At 43.1% G+C, this 27,986-nt stretch overlaps 2 protein-coding genes across 2 annotated transcripts; one reads left to right on the top strand and one right to left on the bottom strand.

The window, feature by feature from the left end:
* Positions 1–8: 8 nt before the first annotated feature.
* Positions 9–15,188, top strand: rab21 (RAB21, member RAS oncogene family). The gene is made up of 8 exons (XM_030045917.1): positions 9–224; positions 323–492; positions 7,344–7,403; positions 7,546–7,653; positions 8,885–8,948; positions 10,002–10,056; positions 12,047–12,135; positions 12,530–15,188. Exons 2-8 carry the CDS (start codon positions 358–360, stop codon positions 12,667–12,669), a joined length of 651 nt encoding a protein of 216 aa, XP_029901777.1. The 5' UTR covers positions 9–224; positions 323–357; the 3' UTR covers positions 12,670–15,188.
* Positions 15,189–17,522: 2,334 nt separating this feature from the next.
* Positions 17,523–24,451, bottom strand: LOC115355200 (tetraspanin-8-like). The gene is made up of 9 exons (XM_030045912.1): positions 24,313–24,451; positions 21,248–21,313; positions 21,041–21,154; positions 20,357–20,431; positions 19,871–19,966; positions 19,526–19,639; positions 19,393–19,431; positions 19,158–19,241; positions 17,523–19,032 (listed from the first exon to the last, which is right to left on the bottom strand). The coding sequence occupies exons 1-9, from the start codon at positions 24,370–24,372 to the stop codon at positions 18,886–18,888; spliced, it is 795 nt and encodes a 264-aa protein (XP_029901772.1). The 5' UTR covers positions 24,373–24,451; the 3' UTR covers positions 17,523–18,885.
* Positions 24,452–27,986: the final 3,535 nt, after the last annotated feature.

The following is a 27,986-nucleotide window of genomic DNA, read 5'->3' as shown; positions in this document are numbered from 1 at the left end:
GACTCGTCTTCACCAACGTAGACGATCTTGGGCGAAGCTAGCCGGCTAACCGTACCTAGCTCCGAGAGACGCCATTAGCTGAGTGTGGACCCGGACAGTCGCAGCGGGGTGAGAGGCCAGTCAGCCCGCAGCCGGACCACGAAGCTCCCGCTGACAGCCGAGCCTCTGTCCGCCCGTGTCGTCGGATCCGGGCTGTTTCTCCGAGGGCGGAGCGGGGAGCCGATGTGAGCTGCGCAGCCACTTCAGCCTCGGGGCGTTAGCATTAGCATTAGCCAGCTAGCCGAGCCGAGCCGAGAACCAGAAGCTGCTTGTTTTTTCCCAGCAGCGCCGAGGATTTTCTCCACCGTCCGCCCAAGCATGGCGTCCGGCGGCAGCGGCAAGACCTACTCGTTCAAGGTGGTCCTGCTGGGGGAAGGCTGCGTGGGCAAGACTTCGCTGGTGCTGCGCTACTGCGAGAACAAATTCAACGACAAGCACATCACAACCCTGCAGGTAAAGCTGCGAGCTCGGCCGGCCAGCCCCGGGGAGCCGGCCCGCTCTGCCCCGGGGAGCCGGCCCGCTCTGCCCCGGGGAGCTAGCCCGCTCTGCCCCGGGGAGACAGCCCGCTCTGCCCCGCGGCACCTCAGCCGCTCATATCCGCTCATCAATAATCAATATCTTCATCACCGTGTGACTCAGCGCTGGCAACCTAATCGATATGCTTGTTTACACACTTGAATATGAAGACAATAGAACTATGACCAGTCATGTTCAGAGGTGATACCACAGCGGAACTTAATTATCAAAATAATTCTCTTCAGTATACTTAAAATTATACATTATGAGTTTACTATCTAGTTTTTCGCTATATATAGATTTATGTATTGTATGTGTGCACTATATGTGTACTACAAACTTCACTATATATGTAGCCTATGCACAGGTGGAAGGTCTATTGATAGTCTTTAGATATATTGATTTATTTATTTATAATAGATTGTTTACACCCTCGTTAACGTTTTTACACTTTAACGTTTTCCTCAGTTAAAAAAAAAAAATAATAAAAAAATAAAAAAAAATAATAATAATTACAAGCTGTTGTCAGAGGTTAAGTCACAGTGGAACTTAATTAATAATCAAATTCATGGAAATTATATGTAAAATTACATATTATTAGTACATATAGTAGGTTAAAAGGTGGAAGCTCTACACATATTCTATAGATAAATATTAATTAATCAGTTTTATTTTTTATAGCTCTTACAGGGTATGCAGTTTTTTTTGTTTTTCATTTTTTTCTTCTATTTTTTTTTTTATATTGATCCGTTTTTTGTTACTTGTGTGACTTGTGTTTTTGATTTTTCTAAAGATAAATATTTCATTGTTCTCTTGTTGAGACATAGATTTTGATAGGTGTATTTTATGTAAACCAACACGTTAGAACCGGTTTGACATTTCAGTGTAGAGGTTATTGATTATTGATCGGAGAAGCGAAAAGTCCAATATGAAACCAGCTTCACTCTGGTCGGTTAGCCAGGCTAGCTTAGCTTAGCATGTCAGCTGAGGGGAAGCGGCCTTGTTTCTGTCGGGGGTGGGGGGGTTGTTTTGCTGGGTGTCACTGTGTGCGTGTGTGTGTGTGTGTGCGTGTGTGTGTGTGGTTCCGGGGGAGTGGAGCAAGGATTGTGGGAGTGAAACCGGAGCTCACCCGCCCACCCGGGATGACCCGAGGTGACAGGAGAAACGCCACCACAACACTTGACACACACACACACGTTGTCAAGCTGTGTGTGTGAGTGAGAGGGCTGGGGGTCAGAGGTCACACCGCCTTCATGTGTCTCCTCAGCTCAGGTCATGTGTGTGTGAGTGTGTTTGCGTCACTCACACACTCTTGTTTGTTCTTCCTCTGTCTGCGTGTCGGTGGGCGTGGCCCCGGCAGGTGTGATTGACAGTTGCTCCTCACAGGAAGTCAGTGCAGGATGCAAACTGCTGCCATTATTATTTTCTCCTCCGTCTCCTCGGACCTCCAGCCGACCCGTGCCGGTTTTTACCTGAACTCCTCGTCCTCCTCAAACCGTGCAGACGCTCCCTGGCTGCACCTGATTGGACGAACGCTTCACCAGTGGGCCGTCTTCCCGCCAGATTAGAGCAGTGCGATATGCCCTAAAAATGTCATATCCCTGTTTTAAATTACGTATCGGGTTACATACCTGATGGATAAAAGGTATTTAATCAGTGTTAGTGTGATGGTGGAGGGAGTGTATTGGTGATCTGTGCATGCTTCCTGATGCTGGCACAGTTTTTTCCCAGGCCACAGCAGTGCCTTGAACGCACCACATGGAGCTGCAGTCACATGCTGGGCCGTCGCCGTGCTGCAGGTGTGCGGCTCCTGAGGCTGAGCGTTTGGCCAGGTGTCACGATAGCATCGAATTTGGAGAGAAGCATATTGACCCAGCTCTAAAAAACACCCTAGCAACTGCTTTGTGCACCCTAGCAACTGTATAGAAACACCTTAGCAACCACTTAGTACATCCCAGCAAACGCCCAAAAACACCCTAGTAATCACTCAGTACACCTTATAAACCGCCTAGCAACACCTGAGCAGCCACCCACTAAACCCGAGCAACTGGCTAAATAACCTTAGCAACCACCTTGTACATCCTAGCAGTTGTATAGAAACACCCCAGCAACCACCTTGTACATCCTAGCAACTGCTTCATGCCTTAGCAACCACCAAGCAACACACGAGCAACTACTAAACCCTAGTAACTGTCATAAGACACCCTACCAACCATTTTGTACACTCAACTCCCTAAACCACCTTAGCAACCACCTTGTACATCCTAGCAACTGCATAGAAGCACCATAGCAACCACCTTGTACACTCTAGCAACTGCATAGAAACACCTTAGCAGCCACCCTTTACACCCTAGCAACTGCATAGAAACACCTTAGCAACCACCTTGTACATCCTAGCAACTGCATAGAAACACCGTAGCAACCACCTTGTACACTCTAGCAACTGCATAGAAACACCTGAGCAGCCACCCACTAATCCCTAGCAACTGCCTAAAAACACCCTAGCAACCATTTTGTACACCCAACTCCGTGAAACACCTTAGCAACCACTTAGCAACGCCCTAGCAACTGCCAAAAAACACCTTAGCGACCACCTTGACCGAAGTGAGTAGAGTACCTTGAGTAGAAGTAATGACTCAGGTACTTGGAGTTGATAGAAGTAGCAGCTGTAGTGGAAATGGTAGTTTATTGAAGTGTGTGAAGTATGGTGTTGCAGATATTACTGCTGATATTACTTGTAACAGTAGTATTACTGCGAATACTGCGAATACTGTGACGGCTTTACTGCATTCTCACGTCGTCTTCAGTTTATTGATTGTTTTGTGGCAAATGTCACGTTTCCTCACACTCAGAATACAGAACACCGCGCAGATTCTCTTGAAAATGTAGCCTTCTCTGTGTGTGTGTGTGTTTGTGTGTGTGAGTGTGTGTGTGAGTGTTTGAGTGAGTGAGTGTGTGTGTGTGTGTGTGTGTGTGTGAGTGAATCAGGAAGTGCTCCTTGCTCTGCTTGGCTGGTTGCCTTCCTCTCCCAGCTGCTGTATGTGTGAGCATGTGTATGTGTGTGTGTGTGTGTGTGTGTGTGTGTGTGTTTTCACTCTTGGATCTAGCTGCACAAGGTGTTTGTAAAGCTGCGGTCTGGGGACCCGGCGGGGGCCCGTCAGAGGGCTGCAGGGGGTCCACGGCAAAATGAGGAATCCATTTTTTTTTTTTTTTTTCACTTTGATCTGTGGTGGAAGCCGAAGGCGCGAGGGAGCGTCTAGACTTGTTTTTCTGGAGGGGGAAGAGAGCTGAAGCAGGAAGTGTGACACAGCACTTCTCAGCGAGCAGCCGAGGATCACGTTCCCTGCAGAAACAATACACACACACACACACACACACACACACACACACACACACACACGTACATATATGTATTCAGCCACTATCACAGAATCAGTTGACCACAGCCACTCGTTGTGCATTGCTGATTACCTGTGTGTGTGTGTGTGTGTGTGTGTGTGTGTGTGTGTGTGTGTGTGTGTGTGTGTGTGTGTGTGTGAGGCCTGGATACCTCTCTTGTGCAATCAGCCGTCTCATGCAAACAGCCCGCGGTGTGTGTCGAGCGTTTCCCTCCTGCAGAGTGTGTGCTGGCAGCTTCGGATGCATGACGCCTTGAAAAATCACCATCCTGATTATCGTGATGAATTCATGGCATCACAGCCATGAATTCATTAATCGTTTTTCATTAATTTATTTTGCTAATTGTGTGTGTGCTGTTTTTTTGGTCCGTTTTTTGTGTGACTTTGTTTCGCTCGTTAAATAAAGATCCAGATGTTGCCGTGGTTTTTCGTTGCCTCGGTGTTTTAGAAGGAAGTGAATCTGCTCGGCTTTTAAAGGGTTAAAGTCGTTGCTCCGCCCCCTCGCGGCGGCCAACTGGAGCACACCTGTAGCTGTGTGTGTGTGTGTGTGTGTGTGTGTGTGTTAGAGCTCATACAGGAACTTCAGTGACTGCAGGTAACTGTGATCCTCTGGTTCTGCAGCACACACACACACACACACACACACACACACACACACGCTCACATGGCCAGCAGCACACTCTGCGTCAGGCTGTGTGATAACGGCAGCGCGGCCTCTAATCTGGTCTCGTGAGGGCGCCAGCCACTTCTCTTACCCATCAGCCCCTGCTGCAGCGGGACGGCCAGGTCAGTGCTGCCTTCAGGGCCCGCAGGAGAGCTGGGAATTCAGCCCCGCTCGTCACACGTCCCATCGGCCTGCTGGAGCGATCGCAGCTGTCAGGGTTTTACAGGAGGCAGGAGGTGCTGCAGCTCGGGCGAAGCGGCGCAGGGCGGAGCGGAGTGGGGCGGGGCGGGGCAGGGCGGGGCGGGGCGGGGTGGCGTTGGGCGGCGTTGGGCTGGGTGGCGTGGAAGCAGCGGATCCTGAGTTTCCTGGGTTTTGTGGTAAAGTGGAGCGGGGAGAAGACGGTGGCGGCGCTGCGGTCCGGACGCCTGTCACTGTTTCTGCTGCAGATTCTTTCAGTTTGAGTCTGGAGGAGCTGCCGGCCTCCAGGTGTCACCTCCACCTTTCCTCTCAGGATCTGTGGTCAGTGCCGGCAGTGTCCTCGGGGAAGGCTTCATAATATTATTAAGAAGATATAATTTTTTAAAAAAAGGTGAGGTGGAGGTGCTCGTGCTCGTTTGACCTGTTGGACGCGCCGTGTGTTTCTAATTATTTGATTTTAAAAAATGACAAGACTTCCCATTTTTCTGGGGACCCCCTGGAAAACGCTCAGGGACCCCTAGAGGTCCCCGGAGCCCAGGTTGAGGACCACAGGCCGTGCTCTCAGATCAGACTGAGCTCAGGTGTGCTGGCCTGCTCACCTGAGCTGCTCTGATTGGCTGCGAGGAGCCGCCTTCACTCTCATTTCCACAGAAAGGTTTTTTCCCTCCGGGCTCTGTGTTTACCGGCTGCAGAGCCGCCGCCTGCGTCACTACGGCAAGCAGGTCAGGACACGTTTGGTCTGCGTCACTTCCCGCCTGGTTTCTGAGTCTGAGCTGCTGTTTTCTTTTTTTTTTTTTCTTTTTTTTTCTTTTTGTATTTTTTAAAAACGTCTGCAGCGCCTCCATGTGTCACACCTCGTCTCTGCACTCGCTCCGACAAACCAGGAAAACACACACCGCCCGCTGTGTGTTATCTGTGTTTGGACAGGGAAACCCACACACACACACACACACACACACACACACACACACACCCCACACACACACACTGCACGGTGCCGTCTGATGAAAGAGACTTTGTCCTCAGTTTTCTTTATGATTATTATTATTTTAATTAGAGCTGTGTTCTTTAAACTGTGAGCCACACACACACACACAGTGGATACACACACACACACACACACACACACAGGATACACACACCGAGTGTTAGTGTGGCTTTGGACGGTTAAAAGTCCCATCTGATTATCGGAGCCAATATTCAGAATTATTCACCAATCAATATTTCTGATTGTGGGCGGGGCATGACATGACCCCAGTGTTTATTTCCCAACCCAGCCGTGTGTGTGTGTGTGTGCATGTACAAACAGAGTTGGCGCCCTCTGGTGGTGAGAACATGACAGGGCAGCACATTGATGGGCTCGTTCTCCAGACGTGGAAAACAGCAAAAGTTCAAATAAAACGTCCTGGAAAATCCTGGAGAAACGTCTGAGGTTCAGCTGGGATTACAGCTCACAGTGTTTCAGTGCAGCGTGTGTTTGGGGAAAAAAAAACAAAAAACAGGCCAAAGTCACGTGAATCAGCATGTTGATCATGATCGTGTGTGTGTGTGAAATCACAGTGTGTGTGTGTTATCAGCATCTTTGTTTGTTTACTTGTAAACAATGTGGATGACAGGTTTGAGCTTCAGTGTTCAGATGCGATCACTGAGCGGCTCCTCTGTGAGCCGCCGACATGTCGACACTGTCAGCTCATTGAATTTGAATTTGCTCTTGAAAAATCCCGGACGATGATTTCCTTCGACCTTCAGCATTCAGAGGCTGGAGCTCGTCGTGCCTCGGTGTCATCAGGGCGGCTCAGGTTCACCCACCTTCTGCTAATCCCATGCAGTTTGGGCCCCAAAGCCTGCAGTCCACATGTGTTCTTGTGGCCTGTTGTAAAATGGTGTGTGTGTGCAGACTGGGGCCTAAACAGTCTTGGAGCTGCATCAGTTGCTTTGACTGGAAAGCTGAGACTCTTGTGGATTCAATGAGCCACATTTGATTCCTGTGTGATGATGTTGGCCCCCATAGCAGCCATTTCACTGCAGGCAGAGACTTTTGTCCAACTGGACGTCGCTGGAGAAAATGACCTCTAGTGACCTCTAGGAGAATCACAGCCTCATCAAACTTTACAGACACAAACTAGAGAGCGAGGCCGTTCAGAGGAGCTCTGCTTCTCCAGCTGGACTGACAGTGAGGGCCAGTTTCTGACACGTTTCCACAACACAACCACAGCATCCAGTCACATTCATTGGTGATTGGTGATTGATTTGGTGTCAAAAGTTCTGACACCAAATCAAAGCCTGAGTTTTTCTGTGGTGTTCCTCGGGGTCTTGGTGTCCTGATGTGGGACTTTGGACAATTTCTGACCAGTTTCATTAAGTCCAGTCCTCAAACATGATTTACATTTTTCACCAGATGTGTTTAACAAGTGGTATTGATGGCCTGATGTGTCTCCGCGGTGATGATGATGGTGATGATGATGATGATGATGATGATGATGATGATGCTGATGATGCTGATGGTGTGTTTCCTGTCCCCTGCACAGGCGTCCTTCCTCACAAAGAAGCTCAACATCACAGGGAAGAGGGTGAACCTGGCCATCTGGGTGAGACGCCGCGCTGCCTCACTTTGACCTCAGCTGACCTCTGCTGCCCTGCACCCAGCTCACTGTGTGTGTGTGTGTGTGTGTGTGTGTGTGTGTGTGTGTGTGTGTGTGTGTGTGTGTGTGTGTGTGTGTGTGTGTGCAGGACACGGCGGGACAGGAGCGTTTCCATGCGTTAGGTCCCATCTACTACAGAGACTCCAACGGAGCCATCCTAGTATACGACATCACAGACGAAGACTCCTTCCAGAAGGCCAGTCACTGCACGTCACTTCATTTGAATCATTTTAATATACACACAGCACTTCTATTGGTTTTTTAAAATTGCATTTAGATATATTTTTTAAATTAATTTTTTTTTTCTAATTTTCTAATGATTTTCTTGTCTTTTCTGGGTGTGGTTGTATTTTTTTAACTTTTAACTTTAATTTTCTAATTGTTTATTTATTTATTTATTTATTTAAAGTATTTTTTTGATAATTTTCCAAAAATTTTCTTGTCTTTTTTGGGTGTGGATGTAATATTTTTTAATATTTAATTTTTGCTAATTTTCCTGTGATGGTCTTGTCTTTTCTCTTCTTTGGTATGCAGGCGTATGTTTTTAAAACATTTTTTCATCATTTTTCTAAAGATCATCCTTTCTGTTTCTGGTGCAGGTGTAATGTTTGAAAACTATTTTTTAAATAATTTTCTGATGATTTTCTTGTCTTTTTTTGTACTTTTTATGTATTTTTTTTAGCAACTATGTGGGAAGATGGATGCCTTTTTTTTTTTTTTTTGGCTTTTTTATAATTTTTATGATAATTCTCTTGTAGTTTAATTTGCATATATCCTAGAGCTGTTATGTTTCTGTTATTGTAAATGTATGATTTTTTTTCCTATTTTTTTTAATGAGTGAATGAAATTTTCTGATGATTTTGCAATGATACACTTTTTTTTGTTTGTTTTGTTTTGTTTTGTTTTGTCAGATTTATTTTTTATAATTTTCCTTTTTCTCTGGGGGTTTTTAAAAATATATCTTTAATGTTATGACTTTTTAAAAAATTTCTAGTTATTATTATTAGTATTATCATTATTATTTGGTTAGTTTTTTGTTAATTCACCTCACATTCACATGTACATCTTGGTACTGTACTTTTCAAATTTATTGCAAATGAATATGGAAACTACATATTGGTTATCAGCATGCTTACAAAACAACAAGTCAAAGGAAATCCAATTTTATGAGGATAATTATTATTGTATCATGTTTTGTTATAATAATAATAATAATAATTATTGTTGTTGTTGTTGTTGTTGTTGTTAGGTGTGGATGTGCTTTCAAAAAATTAAAAATAGATGAAAGATAGATTTCATAGGCCAAGTCAAAGTAGATCATTACACACACACACACACACACACACACACACACACACACACACACACAGTGTCTGGACAGTGAATCCCTGAGTGAGATGTGTTTGTTTGTTTGTTTGTGTTTGCAGGTGAAGAACTGGGTGAAGGAGTTGAGGAAAATGTTGGGCAACGAGATTTGTTTATGTATAGTAGGTAAGTTTCCTCCGCCGTCTTCACGCTGCTTGTTTGTTTGTTTGTTTGTTTGTTTTATTTGTTTCAGACTCTGACCAGACAGCCACCTGTCGTGCTGGACACAGGCCAGCAGGGGGCGACATGGGACTGCTGCTCAGGAGAGAGAGAGAGACAGAGAGAGGGAGAGAGAGACCGACAGACAGACAAACAGACAGACAGAGAGAGAGAGAGACAGAGAGAGAGGGAGAGAGAGAGAGAGAGAGAGACAGATAGATAGACAGAGAGAGAGAGACAGACAGACAGACAGAGAGAGAGAGAGACAGACAGAGAGAGAGAGAGACAGACAGAGAGAGAGAGAGAGAGACAGAGAGAGAGAGACAGTTTAGTTTTGTCAAAGAAAAAGAGTTTCTTCGTATAGCAAAAAAAAAAAAAACTCTTCAAAAAATCTTTTTTTTCCTAAACGTGTTGCTGCAAAAGAGAACAGAGTCTGGACTGAGTGGATCAGCTTTCTGTCGTGTGTTTATGTCTGAGTGATGTTGTGTCACAGTTCCAGCCCCGCTCAGTGCTGTTTGTGTTTTTCTGATTTTATTTTGAAAAACGCCGAGCTGGATTATCTCTCAGGCTTTTGATTTGGAGAAAAGAAAAATTAAATCTTCTAAAAATTTGTAAAGTCTGATTTTATTTTTCGGCCCCATCTGATGCTCTGCTTGTGCAAACAGGGTGTTTTTTTTTTTGTTTTTTTTTTGTCAGTTTCCGTTCATTACATGGATACAGTGTCTTTTCAAAAGAAACGTCTGACTTCACTGGTCACAGGAAACAGCCTAATAAGAATGTTTTCTTATATTTACATTTATTATCGAAAAGAAATATATTATGAACATATTTATCTAATCTATATTATTTATTAGTTATTTAATTTCTGTTATTTATCAGCATTTATTCATTGTGTTTTATTTTATCTGTTTAATGTATATTATTCATTTATTTACTTTATATCATTTTGTTTGTATTTAATTTCTGTGTTTTATTTATTAGTGTGTTTGACTGTCTCACCTGTCTGTCTCTCATCCTCAGGTAATAAAATCGACCTGGACAAAGACAGACACGTTTCAGTGGAGGAGGCCGAGAGGTGAGGCCGCCGCCGCCGTTGTTGTTGTCGTCTGTGTGATCGCGTGTGTCATTTTAACCTCAACAAACCATCAGTGAGGTGTTTATCGTCGGCCATGTTGGCTCCACAGCTGCTCCCCCGCACATTCTTTTGAAGTTTGATGATTCCCACCTGGTTTCTGTTCAGGATGCCCACACAGTCAAGTCCCGGGTTGCGTTAGGGCAAAACAGTTTTTTCTGACCAGTCACAGCGCTTGATTCATTTGATTCAGAAACACATTTATTTATTTATTTATTTATTTACTGTTTAGTTTTATTACAGTTAAAGCCTATTTACCAAGATTTAAAAATGAAAATGTCGAAGACAGCCGGGTCCTGCTGGCGCTGGGAAATGAATGGACTTTCCATGAAAAGATGTTGGGAAAAGCACCGAGCTGCTGTGGGCGTGGCTTCCCGCTCCCCATGGGCGTGGCTTCCCGCTCCCTGTGGGCGTGGCTTCCTGCTCCCTGTGGGCGTGGCTTCCCTTGACGCTCAGTGACACACACACTGATCGCAACATGCCACAGCCGTTACTCACAGGTTAATCACTACTATTGATCACACTTATAAACCATATTTGTCCTTATTTCTAACTATAATTACCTCAAACCATGTATATTAACCATGATCAGGCTTTACACATTGTCCTGAATCAGCATCTCTGCCTCTCTCAGCATGGCAATAATCATTAGTCACCAGCCCTTGTTAGTCGTCGTCGTCGTCGTCGTCATCGTCGTCATCATCATATCTATTTCCCATCAGACTCTGGTAACTCTGGTAATTTTGTGCTGACTCTGCCTTTTACCAACGTCTGTTGACGGAAAGTTCCTTAATTTGGCACCGTGACCTTGTTTGGGCATGGGGCGAGCTCACTCCTTTTTGACAAGAATTTGGAACAAAAAACCAAAACAAAAAGAAAATCCTCACACACACACACACACACACACACACACACACACACACACACACACACACTGCTTTAGATGTGCTTGTCACTTGAATTTGTTGCTTGTGACATTTAAGAGCCCAAACAATCCGTCAAAACGTAATTAGCTCATCACTCCACATCAAACAGAGACTGTAATGTTGGATTTATTGGAGGGAAACGTCCAGACAGTTTGGAAGAGTTAAGATAAACAAGCAACGTGTGACCCGAGACATCAGCTTTATGTGACTTTGAGCTTTTTGGCCACTTGGTCTGCTCTGAATCCTCCTTGGAGGAACTTGTGTGAGGCGTTCACAAGTCACTGGAAGAGGTTTTCTTTCATCTCGACGGTTAAAATTACGAAAGTCATCAGGATCTGAGTCACAAAAACTAGAAACTGTCGAGTCGGCGGGAGTTCACCTAGCGCTCTTTTCCCCTTTTTAAAAAGGAATTTAAGGCTTTGACAACCGAGCAAATTCACTGGATTTCTCTCCAGAGCATGGCAAAATTACCTGAAAATAAGCAAGATGTTTGTTGACAGGTTCACAAGAAAATGAACCAACAAAAAGAAGACAAAAAATTATTATTAAGAATTATTAAAAATTATTTTTAAAAAAATTAATAAAATTAGCCACAAAACTGCTGGACCATTAGCAAACAATTACTGGAAAATTACCACAAAAATACTACTACTACTACTACGAATAATATTATTTGTGATAATAATAATAATAATAATAATAATAATGATATAATTACATTCGAAAATTATACATACCATACAGTTACCAGGATATTTGGAAAAAAATAACAAAACAATTAAAAATGAAAAGAAGTAAAGTGAATTTTGTTCAGATGGTAAAGACCTCTTGGTAATAAAACCCCATGACGGAGGGGCGGAGCTTCTCTGCAGGTCCCAGCCAATAGCAGCAGAACTTGAGAGGCTTCACTGAAACCACTGGATCATATTTATTTATTAGTATGATAACTGTGTGTGTGTGTGTGTGTGTGTGTGTGTGTGTGTGTGTGTGTGTGTGTGTGTGTGCAGCTATGCGGAGTCGGTGGGGGCCAAACACTACCACACATCAGCCAAGCTAAATAAAGGCATCGAGGAGCTGTTCCTGGATCTGTGCAAAAGTAAGAAGGAGAAAACACACACTCTGATGAAACTCTGTGGTTTAATTTGCAGATGATACTCTCTTATTCTTTACTGATCATTTAGATTCAGAAATACTTTGAGTTGAGTCAGTTTGTTGTTGTGTGTTTGCAAAAAAAAAAAAAAGCTCTTTGATTGCAGTTTAAAGTTTCAAGTTTGAATGTTAAGATTCTCTTAAATATCACAAAAATATATTTTAAAAATTTGGATAAAATCCACTATTAATTTTGAAATCAGATTCAGTATATCTGTACGTTTTGACCTGTAAACTCCCGGTGCACTAACTGATATCTCTTTGTTTTACTGTCTGTCTGTCTGTGTGTGTTTGTGTGTGTGTGTGTGTGTGTGTGTGTGTGTGTGTGTGTGTGTGTGTAGGGATGATGGAGACGGCTCAGGCAGAGGAGAGGTTGAAGGGCAACGGCGCCAGCCAATCAGCATCGAGTAGGCGGGGTGTACAAATCGTTGACGACGAACCACAAGCCACGCCTGCCGGGGGCTGCTGCTCCTCCGGCTAACACACACACACACAGACACACACACACACACACTCACACACACTCTCTCTAAAACAACACGGTCCTGATGTTGGAAATGATCCCGCAGACGGTTTTTTTGCACTTTGAAATGTGATTTTTGCCAAAATGGAGACAGGAGTGCAGCCGAAAGCCGAGAAGTAAAATAAACAAATAAACAACAGAAAAAAGACCCCGCCCCCGAGAAAATAAACCACCAATAAAATCTATTTATTATGTCAGAGGAAACTTGTGCGACTCTACTTCCTGCTCTGCGTTTAATCAGCTTGAGGAAACAGAACGGCCGGCGCAGTTTTCACATTAAAGCGTCTCAAACCACACACACACACACACACACACACACACACACACACACACACACACACACACACACACACACACACACACACACACACACAGCATCCAGCCCACCGTTAATGGAGTGCTTCACCCATAATGCATTGTTTTTGTTTCCGGTTCTCGCTGTGTGCTGCATTCAACCTCCGACAAAGAATCCTTCATGGTAAACTCTTTCCAAACACACCAGCCGCCTCTCATCTAATTTAAAAAAAAAAAAAAAAAAAAAAAGACAACTGAGTCTGCAGTTTTACGGTTTTGTGGCGTCCGTCCAGTCAGACGCTTCATGTCCAAACGAGAGGATTTTGTGTCTTTTTGCAGGAAGTTTTGAGAGAAAATCTGCGTGTTGGTGAACTTTTGAGGCTTGGATTATTGGATTACATCGAGCAGAGAGACGAGTGTGAGCTTTTCAAACCGAACTTTAGGTTTCTGACAGAGGTTTGCTTTTGTGAACTGGTGAAATTGCGGATCAGAGACGGCGGACGGGTTTGGAAGTTTCGCGGAGGTTGAAGGCAGCGCACGGTGGGAACTCGATAACCAAAATGTTTTGTTAGATTGTGGGTGAAATGTCCCTTTAACGCGAGTATTGTTCTGGCACCAGGCCCCTCTGTGCCTGTCCGTCTCCGAGGTGACGTCATAAATCCAGACGCAGTGACGTGGAAACTGAGAAGGTTTTCACATTAAAGCGCCGCCTTTGCGGTTCGTGTTTGGCGTGGACGATTCATAATGAAGCCGACTTTATTGACACACCTGTCAGGTACGGCTGCCGGGTTGTTTGGTTTCTGTGGCCGCTTTCAGGTTAAAGCAGTCACTTGCGGTGTGTTCTGGTCAACTTGTGAAGTCAGGAAAATCCAGAGTTTACCACCAAAAAAAAGAAAAAACTTTGATTCCAACGTTTGATGAAGAAATTGAACAAGAAGAAAATTGAAAGTAAGAAGAAAATTAAATGTGATTAATTAGCGTTTCAAAGTTATATTTCCTTTGTTATAATGCCAGATTTCTTTATATGCTGATGATGCATCAATATTTTTTAACGACGATCAAGACAATTTGTCCATAGCAACCCGTTAGCAACCAAGTGCGTCAATGAAAAAACAGCTTGAAAACGGAACAGAAATAGAACAAAACACCTAGTAACAACAGAGTTTTATTTTGAAAAGCCTATGACAATAGAGACTATGACAGAGACAACGATGATGATATTGATGATGCAAAGTGGGCAGAGCCGCAGTCTCAAAAAGTAATTTAATTAATTTAGAAAAAAATTTCTGAGATCAAAGTGGTAAATTTACAAAAAAAACCTCACAAATTTATGAGGAAAAAACCCTCAAATTCAGACATTATAAAGTCCCAAATTTGTGAGAAAAAACTAAGAAAGATTAAAATTGTAAATTTATGATGAAAAAAATCTGCATTTTTTAGTTTTATGAGAAATTTATTAGGAGAAAAAATATTTTTGTGTTTTTTTTTTTCTCCCATGAATGTGACTTTACAATATCAGAAATGTCAAGTTTTTTTCTCATAAATTTCTTATTTTTTTCTTTTCCTCTTGTAAATTTGCCAGTTTAATCACAGGGAATATCTGAGGTTTTTTTCCTGGAATATATTTCCCCCCCCACAGTGGCCCTTCACAGTGTATTCACAAAGCGCTGTTCTCCTCTGATCTGATGGGGTTCTCCAGTAAAGACTACCTTTTAAAACACACACACACACACACACACACACAGAGTTGGCGAGTGTAAGCATCCGTACGTACTACCACACTCATAAAACATCAGATTCTTATGACGTTTCCTGACAGAGAATAATAATGTGCATGTTTGTTTGATTTCTGTAAAGGCTTCATTTTGTTTTACTTAAGGAAAAATGATAATAATAATTATTAAAAAAATAATAAAAAAAAACAGAATTGCTATTATTTAATAAGTTATATTATACATGTGATGGCGGTGATGGAAATCTGTACATGTTCAAAAGAAACAAAACTGTTTTCTCTGTGCTCTCATTTCTGTAAAAACATTGTACAAAACATGCTGCGCATTTTATCTGCTTTTACAAGCTAACACACACACACACACACACAGGTCCAGAAAAAAAATTTAAAAAACAATGTACAGTCGTCCTGTTCATCATGAAAACTGAAAAAAAAAAACAATGTGGGTGAAAGGAAAAAAAAAATCAGCACACTTTTTGGAATTGTAATTTTTTAAAAACTGCTAGTGTCAAAGTGTTTTTGTAAAGATAATAGAACAATTATAATGATTTACAACAACGCAACCCCGTGTCGCACACATTGTCCTTCTTTCATCTCAGTTATTATCATTATTATTATTATTATTATTATTATTGTTATTATTATTGTTTCTGTTGGGAGACAGCCGGCAGCGTGGCGTTCACTTCATATCGGACTTCCTGAGGGAAAAAAATTACTGCCATTTAGGGGAAGAAAGGAGTTTTCTTGTGGTAATATTATAAGTAGCAAATTGCATTTATTTGTTTGTTTGTTAACAGTTAATTTGAGTCTTTTTTGTTTTAATTTTAAATTTAATTTTTGATTTAAGTCCACAGATGTCAGCTGATTAAATTGGAAAGCATTATTATTATTATTATTATTAGTATTATTATTATTATTATTTTACATCAGTATTATCAGGTGTACCACTAAATGATAATCCTGCTCCTCCTGTGCGTCGGTGAAAACAAGCAGCCGCTGCTTCAGAAGATCCACATTTCTCTGAGCTCAGATGAAGGAAATGTGGAACCAACAGACGCCCCCTGCTGGCCAGCTGGAGAAAACAGGCTCCTGTAAAAAGTGTCAGAGGTCGATATTACCTGTGCCTTCTGCGTCACACCTGCTCTGGTTTGATTTGTAGTTGAAGTTTTAAGGTTTTCTGTTGGAACTGGACTCATCCGGTTCATCATAGTGAATTTTAAGGCTAGGCTAACAACTCCCATAGACCTCAAGTCTTTATGCTAAGCTAACAGGAAATGCTACCCCCTGGACGTCCAGAGGTGAAAATGGTGAAGGAGAAAGAGGGTTTTCGCCCAAACTGTTGGAATATTCCTTCAAGATCTTTCCAGAACTCCCTTCCGTCTGGGGCTGAAATTAAAACTCAACTGAAACACCCATGAAATGGACGCCTACTTCCTTGATTTGATGTATTTCCTGTTGAAACAGGAAGTGTGGGCGGGACATGGAGCAGGATTAGGGTCCTTCACAAGTGCAAACCAACAGGATCTCAGTCTGGGAGAGAAACACTTTTATTTTGAAGGGGCTGGTCGATTATAGAGTTTGTTTACAGATTTGTGAAGGTTTTTATTGGTTGAAATTTTAATTTGCAGCCACTGGTGCAGGATGATGATGTCACTGTTTAAGATGCTTGACAGGAAGTCGAGGTCATGTGAGGTCACTTTATCTGTGTTTCATGAGGTGCACCTTTATTCTGACACTCACCTCACAGGAAGTGATGCTCACGGCCAAAATGTCACATTAGTTCAGTTTGATTAAAGCTGGAAGCCTGAAGCTCCGCCTTGTTTTTTTCTTTCTTTTTTCTATTTTCTTTTCTTTTTCTTTCCTTTTTTCTTTTTTTTTGACTGTCAGCTGGAGGAGGCGTGGCCTGGTGTGTGCTTCTAATGCATTGTGGGATACGTTGAGCCCTGAACACGCTGCTCTGGAGCTGCATCAGGATCGCTTTTATTTATTTATTTTTAACGATGCGGATTGCTTAATAAATAATTACATAAACACAACACAACTCAACATTGTCTCTGCCGTCTGATAAGATGACAGCCCCGGCCGTTGCCCGGGAGACGGCCTCGTGAGTCCTGAACAGGGTAGAAGGTCCCGGGTGGAGGGTGATGGGGAGGGAGGGGGGAGAGCGGCTGTCTGCATAAACATCCAGGAGAAAGTGAACATAGAGGCCTTCCAAGGTCACTGGGGCGCCGGATTGTGGATAAGGTGATTGTTATGGGTCAGACTGACTCTGCAGTTTCCATCAGCCTTCAGTCTCTGTGGTTCTCTCGGTGATTCCGAAACAATTTCCAATTATGGCACAAACCTCAGAATCCAGCTTCCAACTTCTCCAAGCTGTTATCCATCTGGCGTAAAAGTCCAGGAATTTCTTCCTGCTTGCGAACTAATTCGCGAATTAATTCGCACAACGCATGAGTCTGAGTGTTGTTAGATATATTTAATTAAAAAAATTAAAATAATAAAGTCCATCCTTAAATACTAAAATAATAGTCTATCAGAAACGTGTCTAATCAGTGAAGTTAGGCCGCATGAAATATTTCAAAAAAAAATTCTCAGTTCCTCGGTTTTGTGAGATTATAAATAATAATAATAATGATGATAACAGTGTTTCTAGCGAGAGGAGGAGTTCTCTTGGCTGACACACAACTGGAATGAGAAATATTTAACACACACACACACACACACACAGAGTTAAGATGTTTTTATTTGTAGTTTATTTGTAACTTACAATCCATCTCACCAGAACCAACACAACGGAATACAAATGTTTTTTTTTTTTTTTATAGAAAGTACACAAAACAAATAATTCTCCTTTTAGTTTTTCTGTACAATCTTCGTCCCTCAGAGATTCATCGTCATCAAACTCAGGAGCAGAAAATCATAACGATGATATGAATTTTCCACAGGAAACCGTCGGTACGCAGCCGAAGAGAGGAAACAAACTGAGAAACTCATGGCAGCGTTTCATTTATTCATTTATTTATTTATTTATTTATTGATATCACCCTGATCATCGCCGGCCAATCACAGTTCTCCAGCTTTTGACCTTTGATGAGCCACCAAAATATTAATATTTCCATTTATTTATTTATTCATTCCAGTGCCTCTGCAGATGTTCACTGCAGTTATTATTGTGACAATTTTTATTTTTATTTTTGTGTGGCTTTTCTGCAGCAGCTGAGGCGGCGAGTCTCTCCAGTGCAGCGAGGAATCCGGATCTGAAGCCCTGAAGACTTGGAGCCTTTAAAACCCGAACACACTCCCTTTTTAGCTTAAAAAAAAAAAAAAATTACCAAAAAAATTACCAAAAATTACAATAAATGGGACCATGGTGCACAAGTCATGGAAAAAATTACCCCCAAAAAACTGATCATAAAATTAACCATTGATTTTTTTTTTATTTTATTATCATTTGTTTGTTTTAAATAATCATAATGAATTTAAGTCTACAAAAAAGTAAAAACAAATTTACTAAAAAATTACCATAAACAGGACCACAGTAGGTCAGTCAAGTAAAAAATTGCCAAATAGCAAAAAAACAGGCCACAAAATTTGCCAAAGCTGATCATAAAAAGAATTATTTAGTGATTAATAAACACAAAATCACAAAATACAATTTGTGACAGGAAGCGCTTGAGGAGCTCGGCCTCACGGCACCGACCAATGAGCTGGAGGCCGTTTCGCTCGACCAATAAGATTCACTTTAACAATTAAAAAAAAAAAAAAAATCTGAGCCAATCAGGAGCTGCTGCTGCAACACGCGACCAATCAGATCTGTTGTATTTCAAAAACATAAAAGCCATTTGATTCTGATGGCTCACTAAATTAGAATATCTCTGTCCTGATTGGCCAGCTCCCAGGCGGCCCGGGCGGCGGCCATATTGCAGCTCAGTGCTGCTGTTGACAAATCGTCACGGCGACACGAGGCACTTTGGACACGCAGTCCACCGCCGCCGCGGCAACCGACGGAAACAACAAGAAAACAAAACAAGAAAACCACATAAACAAGATGGCCGCCGCAGCTCGTTATCGTCGAAGCAGGTGGTGGTGGGGGGGCGGGGTCAGGAGGAGGAGGTGGCGGTGCGGCGTCCGGCTGAGGGCGGCGCCCCCTAGTGCGCCGGCGAGTTGTACAGCTCCTGGTATTTGGGCAGCTGGGGGGCGAAGAGGGTCGTCGGCACCTGCAGCATCACGACCGGCCTGGAGGGGGCGCTCCTCATCTGGTGGATGATGGCCGAGGACAGAGCCATGCCCATCACCTGCACACACACACACACACACACACACACACACACACACGTCAGCATGTCTCAGCATTATTAATAATAATGATATCATTAATATTAATATTCATCGTCCTAATAAAGAATGAAAAGGTTCTCACCGCCAGAGCCGCCAGCGAGGCCACGACGCCCAGCAGGACGTTTACGATGGTGACGACTTCGTTTAGGATGATGGGGAAGCAGGGCTGATGGAGAGAGAGAGAGAGGGAGGGAGGGAGGGAGAGAGAGAGAGGGAGAGAGAGAGAGGGAGGTTTAAGTTGTGTTTCCTTCTCACACACAGCGAGAGGATCTGCAGGATGAACTTTTTATTTTTATTTTTATTTCTATTGGACTGACCTGAGAGTAGATCTCTGACCCTGAGTGAGACTCCATCACCTGCAACGGGTTAACACAACGGACAGGGTTAGTGACCTGTGTGTGTGTGTGTGTGTGTGTGTGTGTGTGTGTGTGTGTGTGTGTGTGTACTCACTTTGTGGCCGACCCTCTGGCAAAGCCCCTCGATCTCGTCCTCTGGCCTGCACACACACGATTTAGGGATGTCCGCCCTCCAGTCGGTGTAGCTGAACACACCGCAGCAGTGGGACTACACACACACACACACACACACACACACATCACACACACACACACACACACACACACAGTCATCAAATATTATTATTGTCATTACCCAGCATTCCTCTGGGCGTCTCTTCATGTAAATGGAAACCTGCTCAAGTCGTCGGCCAATTAGACGGCCCCGCACCTGACACCTGCCGTGTGTGTGTGTGTGTGTGTGTGTGTGTGTGTGTGTGTGTGTGTGTGAGCATCTTACCATCTCCTGCAGGCTGTTGAACTCAGTCTGGACCTCCTCGCTTGCCTCGTCCAGGGGCAAAAACCCCTGCAAGTACTCCTTCACATTACCCTCCAGCTACAGACACACACACACACACACACACACACACACACACACACAGACACACACACATTTCAGTCTCATTTTTTAAAAAAAAGGAAACTAAAGCAGACATCCTGTTACTGATTTTAATGTCGGCTGTGAAACCGCAAATAAAAGACAGGAGGAAAACAGGAAATTGGCAAAGTGGAAAAAAACGTATCCCTCCGCCAGGGAAAAAAGTCCCTTAGCGGGGAAACGTTTTGCTCTCCACAGCCAATTATCAGCTGTGTGGTTTGTGACTGTCGAGGTCAAAGCAGAACATTTTGACTCTGTTTCCTGCAGGATCTGATAAACGACGTGGAAAAACCTCACAAGGCCACAAAGAATAATAAGAATAAATAACAATGTGAATGTTTTGCTCACGTTGATGCGCTGGCTGGTGATGAGCAAAGTGAACCTCAGCAGAACCAGACTCCCGATGACCATGAAGACCAGGAACTGCACCGGGGGAGGAGGAGGAGAAACAGGAAGTTAGACGCCAACACTTCTGCCATCTGCACACTGATTGGTTCTTTTTCTTTTTTCTGTTTTTTTGCTGCGCGGCTGCATGCGTTTACAAAATAAAATGAAATGAAATAAATAATAACCAGCAGAGTGCGTTAAAAAATGTCACGTCAGCGAATATTTTCCTTTATCCATTTATTTAAATTCAAATCATCACAAAATCATGTTCTTGGCAGTTTATTGTTGTTATCATTACCATTATTATTATTATCATTATTACTATTTTAATGTTTAAAGTATTTTAATAAATGTATTAACTTGTAATTCTGTATTTTTGTTGATTTATTGTTTTCTTTAATCAATATAACCCCCCCACACACACACACAGAGGAGATGTGTGTGTGTGTGTGTGTCTTTTTTTTTTTGTTAGGCTGCACAATAATTTAAATAAATAAATAAAGTAGTAACAACAACAACAACAAAAATCAGAATGAGAATAAGAATAACAATAATAACTGTCACAGTAATTTTCTGTGACAGTTGACCTGTGAAATTATCTGAGTGTGTGCGTGTGCGTGTGTGTGTGTGTGTGTGTCCACTCACCACGATCATGGCCCCCTTGCTCTCCTTGTGGGCTCCACAGGCTCCCACGATGGCGATCACCATGGTAACGGTGCCCAGGGCACCGATGATGATCAAGCCGGCCCAAACGTTCGCCTGGAGACAGAACATGACTGGTCAGTGTGTGTGTGTGTGTGTGTGTGTGTGTGTGTGTGTGTGTGTGTGAGTGTGTGTGTGTGTTTATCTTACATTTTGAGATGTTGTGACGGAGGTCCGAAACAGAGGAGTAAGAGCGATGATGACTCCGCCCACAATCTGAAACATGAGACGACAGTGTGATGAGACACACATCCAACATCCAACACACATCCAACATGCAACACACATCCAACACACATCCAACATCCAACACAAATCCAACAAGCAACACACATACAACACACATCCAACAACATCCATCACACATCCAACACACATCCAATATCCAACATCCATCACACACACATCCAACATCAACATCCCACACACATCCAACACACATCCAACATGTAACACACATCCAACACACATCCAACATCCAACACACATCCAACATCCAACACACATCCAACATGCAACACACACATCCAACACACACATCCAACATCCAACACACATCCAACATCCCACACACACACACATCCAACACACACATCCAACATCCAACACACATCCAACATCCAACACACATCCAACATCCCACACACACACACATCCAACATCCAACACACACATCCAACATCCAACACACATCCAACATCCCACACACACATCCAACATCCAACACACATATCCAACTTCCATCACACATCTAACATCCAACACACATCCCACATGCAACACACACATCCAACATCCAACACACACATCCAACATCCAACACACATCCAACATCCCACACACACATCCAACATCCCACACACACATCCAACATCCAACACACATCCAACATCCCACACACACATCCAACATCCAACACACACATCCAACATCCAACACACATCCAACATCCCACACACACATCCAACATCCAACACACACATCCAACATCCAACACACATCCAACATCCAACACACACATCTAACATCCAGCACACATCCAACACACAAATCCAACACACATCCAACATCCAACACACATATCCAACACACATCCAACATACACATCCAACACACATATCCAACACACATCCAACATTCAACATATACCCAACATCCAACAAACACATCCAACATCCAACATATACCCAACATCCAACAAACACATCCAACATCCAACATATACCCAACATCCAACACACACATCCAACATCAAACACACACATCAAACATATCAACATCCTACACACACTTACATCTAACTCACACATCCAACTTCCATCACACATCTAACATCCAACACACATCCCACATGCAACACACACATTCAACATCCAACACACATCCAACACACAAATCCAACATCCAACACACACACCGAGCACACATCCAACATACACATCCAACACATATCCAACATCCAACACACATCCAACACACATCCAACATCCAACATACACATCCAACACACATATCCAACACACATCCAACATCCAACATATACCCAACATCCAACACACACATCCAACATCCAACACACATATCCAACACACATCCAACATACACATCCAACACACATATCCAACACACATCCAACATTCAATATATACCCAACATCCAACAAACACATCCAACATCCAACATATACCCAACATCCAACAAACACATCCAACATCCAACATATACCCAACATCCAACACACACATCCAACATCAAACACACACATCAAACACATCAACATCCTACACACACTTACAACATCTAACTCACACATCCAACTTCCATCACACATCTAACATCCAACACACATCCCACATGCAACACACACATTCAACATCCAACACACATCCAACACACAAATCCAACATCCAACACACACACCGAGCACACATCCAACATACACGTCCAACACATATCCAACATCCAACACACATCCAACACACATCCAACATCCAACATACACATCCAACACACATATCCAACACACATCCAACATCCAACATATACCCAACATCCAACACACACATCCAACATCCAACACACACATCCAACATCCAACATATACCCAACATCCAACACACACATCCAACATCCAACACACACATCCAACATCCAACATATACCCAACATCCAACACACACATCCAACATCCAACACACACATCAAACACATCAACATCCTACACACACATCCAACATCCAACACACACATCAAACACATCCAACATCCAACACACAGCCAACACTGTCTCTCAGCTGCGGTTGAAGCTCTAGTTGTTGCGGCAGGAAGGTGAGCAGTTGTTCTCAGGCGGGCGGAAAAGTCGTGACGTAAATGTAAACCGCAGGAGAGAGCGGTGCTGAACGGAGAAACGCTTCAGGAAGAGAGGTGGGGAGAGGGGGCGGGGCCTGAGCTCCTGAAAACATCACAGGTTGGACCGCAGCCAGACCTGGAACCAGTTAAACCGATCGAGAGCAGGGCAGCTGAGGTGATGCAGACCAGCCTAAAAGAGAACAGCCTGTCTGGACGCTCTCCCACATTCACTCACACAGTTCATGCGACCAGGACGTGACTCACACAGTCACTTCCAGTCACTTGAGATGACGCCAGCCAGCCTTTGATATATTTACTTTAAGAAATAAACCGCATCGCTTCATCTCATTTGACTTTTTTCTCCAGGAAACCGGATCCCGTTACTTCACTGACACCCTGAAAACACGAGAGACATCCGACCTGCTGCTCTGCACTATTTCTTTAACTTAAATGATCAAAATCAGCTCCTGGGTTTGTTTCTGAAAATGCAAATTAATTTGTTCAGAGTTTTGAAATGTTTTAAAGGGTCAACAGCTGGAAAAATATATGGTGCACTGACCTTTAAAAAAAAAAAACCGTAATGATAAGAAGAGGTCAAGGGAAGTGAATCTTGAAATAAAGGCTCATTAAGGCAAACCGAGGGGCGCATGGGGGGTTTCGTGTTTGCTGAGCAGTTCGACGCAGTTTAGCAACAAAGAAAAAACATGACAAGTAAACAGCTGGACGGAGGAAAGTCAGGCAGCGATTAATCCGCTCGTGAAAGTCCGCAGTGAAAGTCCCGTTACGCACTTTTTAATTCCACATTAAAAGATGCGTAACGGAGGATCGCAGGTCACTTCTCAGTTTGAAAAAGCAGCTCGACTCACCGCGAAGAAGACGTTGAAGCCGACGAAGAGGCGCTTGAGGCAGGCGTTGACCTGAGCCATGATGCCGGGAGAGGTGCTGTGTCTGCGGGGAGACGATGCGCGCAGTGGCGGGGAGCGCTGGTTTTACTGGAGCGGCACGGCGGCCGGGAGGCGGGGATTCCTGTAAGTGATTTTATGAGGGCTGTATATGGAGGTCTGTTCCGGTAGTTATGCAACACACACACACACACACACACACACACACACACACACACACACACACACACACACACACACACACAATACAGAGGGAGAGATAGGGAGGTTTGATCTTTATTCCGGGAAGATCAGACTCCAATGGTTGTGTGTGTGTTTGTGTGTGTGTGTGTGTGTGTGTGTGTGTGTGTGTGTGTGTGTGTGTGTGTGTGTGTCTTTGCTTGGGCCCTCGCTCGCGTGCTTAATAATCAAACACTACATACACAAAACAAAGTGACCTACTTTTTTCACCTCGGCCGTGAAGCCAAACAGTCCGTGCAGCAGTGAACAACAAATATGAAAATAACTGATGATAATAATTATAATCAACAACATCAATAACAATAATAACAAAAACACCTAAACAATGCAATAAATAAGTAAAATGATAACAGAAATAATAAATAGGCTATGTAAAGAAATCAGAATATTAGTTCTAACCCTACAGCGTCATGAGGCGTTCAGGTGTCCGGAGCGTCATGAGGGATTCAGGTGTCCGGAGTGTCATGAGGCGTTCAGGTGTAAGGAACGTGGTGAGGCGTTCAGGTGTACGGAGCGTGGTGAGGCGTTCAGGTGTAAGGAACGTGGTGAGGCGTTCAGGTGTAAGGAGCGTGGCGAGGCGTTCAGGTGTACAGAGGCCGTACGGAGCATGATGAGGAGCTGGAGGACCAATTTTTAATTTCAAGAGATATTTTGGTTTATTTTTTGCTTTTTCCTGTAACAAAACATTTGCTAAAAACAAACAAACAAACAACAACAACAACAACAACAGTGAACACAGAAATACAAGTTTGTGGCAAATTACCACATGACAAAACATGAGTTAATAAGTTGTTATTAATATTCTTATTAGTATTAGTAGTCTTACAAAATACAAAAGTACAAATCAAAACTTCACCATATCTACAGTGATATTACAAGCTGAGGTGGCCCAAACTCATTATTATTATTATTATTATTATTATTATTATTGTTATTATTATTAGCAGAGATACCAGCAGAGGAGCAGTACTTCTAGTGGAGCAGTAGTTTGTAGTACTCTGTCAGTTCACGTGCCGCTGCTGTTTTTGTTTTGTTGGAGAAGCAGAGCGGACACGGATCTTTCCAACATACGATGTGAACGTTTTTCATGCAGAAGTGTGCGGTGACTCAGGAGCGGATTCTTCCAGATTGTGTCGTGTTCGCCTCGGAGATGACCCTGAACCGAGAGCCGAGGTGACGGATTTGGGAAGTAGACTGTTTCGGGAAAACTCGTTCTTTGGAAAGAAGGGCGGCAGCGAGGAGAGAGAGAGAGAGAGAGAGAGAGAGAGAGAGAGAGAGAGAGAGAGAGAGAGAGAGAGAGCTGCAGGCGTCATTCCACCGAGCTGAGTCACAGGAAAAATACAACAAGCAAAAAAAAAAAAAAAAAAAAAAAAAAAAAAACTGTCTCAGTGATTAGACACAGATGCTGCGGGAGGAGAGCCAGGAGCTGCTGCTCACTGTTTACCACTCCTCCTCCTCCTCCTCCTCCTCTTCCTTCTCCTCCTCCTCCTCCTCCTCCTCTTCCTTCTCCTCCTCCTCAGTGATGAAGCTCGAGGCACCCCAGGCTCCCAGACATGTACCTGTAACATCTATACCTTTAAGATCTATACCTTTAGCTGAAGCTGAAAGCAGAACTGATCAATCAGTCAATCAATCAGTCAGTCAATCAATCAATCAATCAATCAATCAATCAATCAATCAATCAATCACTGACATTACCTGAGAGAATATGTGTGTGGGACACCAACATAATCAATTTGATGCTTCTAAAATATTAAACTTTAAACTTTGCAAAGGTCCTCTGAGGATAAGGCCTCAACGACACACACACACACACACACACGCACACACACACACACGCACACGCACACGTGCACACACACAAACGGAGTGGTGGCTGTAGAATGTGTGACCTCTCCTGACCTCTAGTGGTGAGCAGCAGGAGCTGCCTCGTGGTTTAACAAAACGACATCGCACACAATCTGTGTTTTCCTCCTCTTCCCTCCGCTGTGCTGCAGTCACGTGACGGCGTCTTTACATTTATGACCATAAAGACAAAAAAAGAAACAAAAAACGAGCAGCTGACTCTCACTGGAGAACAACAGGAGGTTTCTGTCTTGTGGAAATTCTGCCAAGACTTGACAACAAAAAACACGTTCTAGCAACACACATCCAAAACTGTTTATAGCTTTCCATAGTTTCTTTGTGTCTGTATTGAAATAAAGATTTATAAAAAAAAAAAATCATAAAAAATAAAACATGTAAAAACAGAATGACATCTACAAAACCATGGAATCAAAGCCTAACGGCACCGTCCACACACATAAAGACGGATCTGTGCATTATTTAGTGTGTTTACGATATTTTATTCCTTATTTACAGCTGCTGCTCTAATAATATCGAAACACAGCCTCTGATTGGTTGGCAGACTCAACCGGAGGCATCATGGGATTGCTATCAGCGCAGCTAGCAACACCAACAGCATTAAGAAAAGTTTTCCACGCAGAGAACGATGGATCTGAAACGTCTGGAGGGAAAACAGACACTTTTTTGGAGGCGACGGCAGGAAGACAGAATGAGCTTGTCACATTCATTTTTATCTCAAGCAGACTTGATGACTGCAACGTACTTTTTACTGGCCTCCCAAAGAAAACCACTGACAGACTTCAGCTCATCCAAAACTCTGCTGCTCGCTTATTAACCAGAACCAGGAAGAGAGAGCATGTTAGTCCAGTCTTAGCTGCCCTACACTGGCTCCCTGTAACATTTAGAGTTGACTTTAAGGTTCTCCTACTTGTATATAAAGCACTTCATGGGCTGGGACCGAGCTACATTGCCAACTCCCTTATTGGCTATGCACCCCAAAGAACACTGCGATCGTCTGCTGCTTATTGGTTCTCCACAAAAGTCGAAAGAAAATTGGCGATGCTGCCTTTATTACTTACGCCCCTAAGCTTTGGAACACACCTTTAGACATCAGGGAAGCCAGCTCACTAGACATCTTTAAAAGAAGATTAAAGACCCACCTTTTCACTTTAGCCTTTAATGAGCTCCTATTTTATTCCACACTGTTGTCTTTTATTGTTTTATTTGCATCTTTTGTTTTATTTCAAATTTTATTTCAATTTTTAACCTTTTCTTTTTAATTCCACCCTGTGCTGTGTTTTATTCTTTTTAATGTTTTATTTAATGTGTTTTCAAATGTTCTTCTTTTTATTGTGAAGCACTTTGAGCTGCAGTTCTTGTATGAAAGGTGCTATACAAATAAAGTTTATTATTATTATTATTATTCACAGATGTTCAGAAATTAAAAATGAGAGTTGTATTTTCTTCTTCTTCTTCTTGTGATTCAGTGCCACTGGCTCCGCCTGGGGTGAGCAGAGACTTCTACCCTCTGATTTGCAGAAGTAGCCTGCCTC

Source organism: Myripristis murdjan, chromosome 23, assembly GCF_902150065.1.
Source record: "Myripristis murdjan chromosome 23, fMyrMur1.1, whole genome shotgun sequence".
NCBI classification, from domain to species: Eukaryota; Metazoa; Chordata; class Actinopteri; order Holocentriformes; family Holocentridae; genus Myripristis; species Myripristis murdjan.
This window is presented reverse-complemented; position numbering and strand designations above follow the sequence as displayed.

Coding starts and splice junctions, on each gene's coding strand:
- LOC115355200 (XM_030045912.1), bottom strand. CDS start 24,372: ATGGCTCAGGTCAACGCCTGCCTCAAGCGCCTCTTCGTCGGCTTCAAC. Junction 20,432..21,040: donor GCAAGGGGGCCATGATCGTG/GTGAGTGGACAC, acceptor CCCCCGGTGCAG/TTCCTGGTCTTCATGGTCAT. Junction 19,432..19,525: donor GCCAGAGGGTCGGCCACAAA/GTGAGTACACAC, acceptor AACCCGTTGCAG/GTGATGGAGTCTCACTCAGG.
- rab21 (XM_030045917.1), top strand. CDS start 358: ATGGCGTCCGGCGGCAGCGGCAAGACCTACTCGTTCAAGGTGGTCCTG. Junction 493..7,343: donor AGCACATCACAACCCTGCAG/GTAAAGCTGCGA, acceptor TCCCCTGCACAG/GCGTCCTTCCTCACAAAGAA. Junction 12,136..12,529: donor GTTCCTGGATCTGTGCAAAA/GTAAGAAGGAGA, acceptor GTGTGTGTGTAG/GGATGATGGAGACGGCTCAG.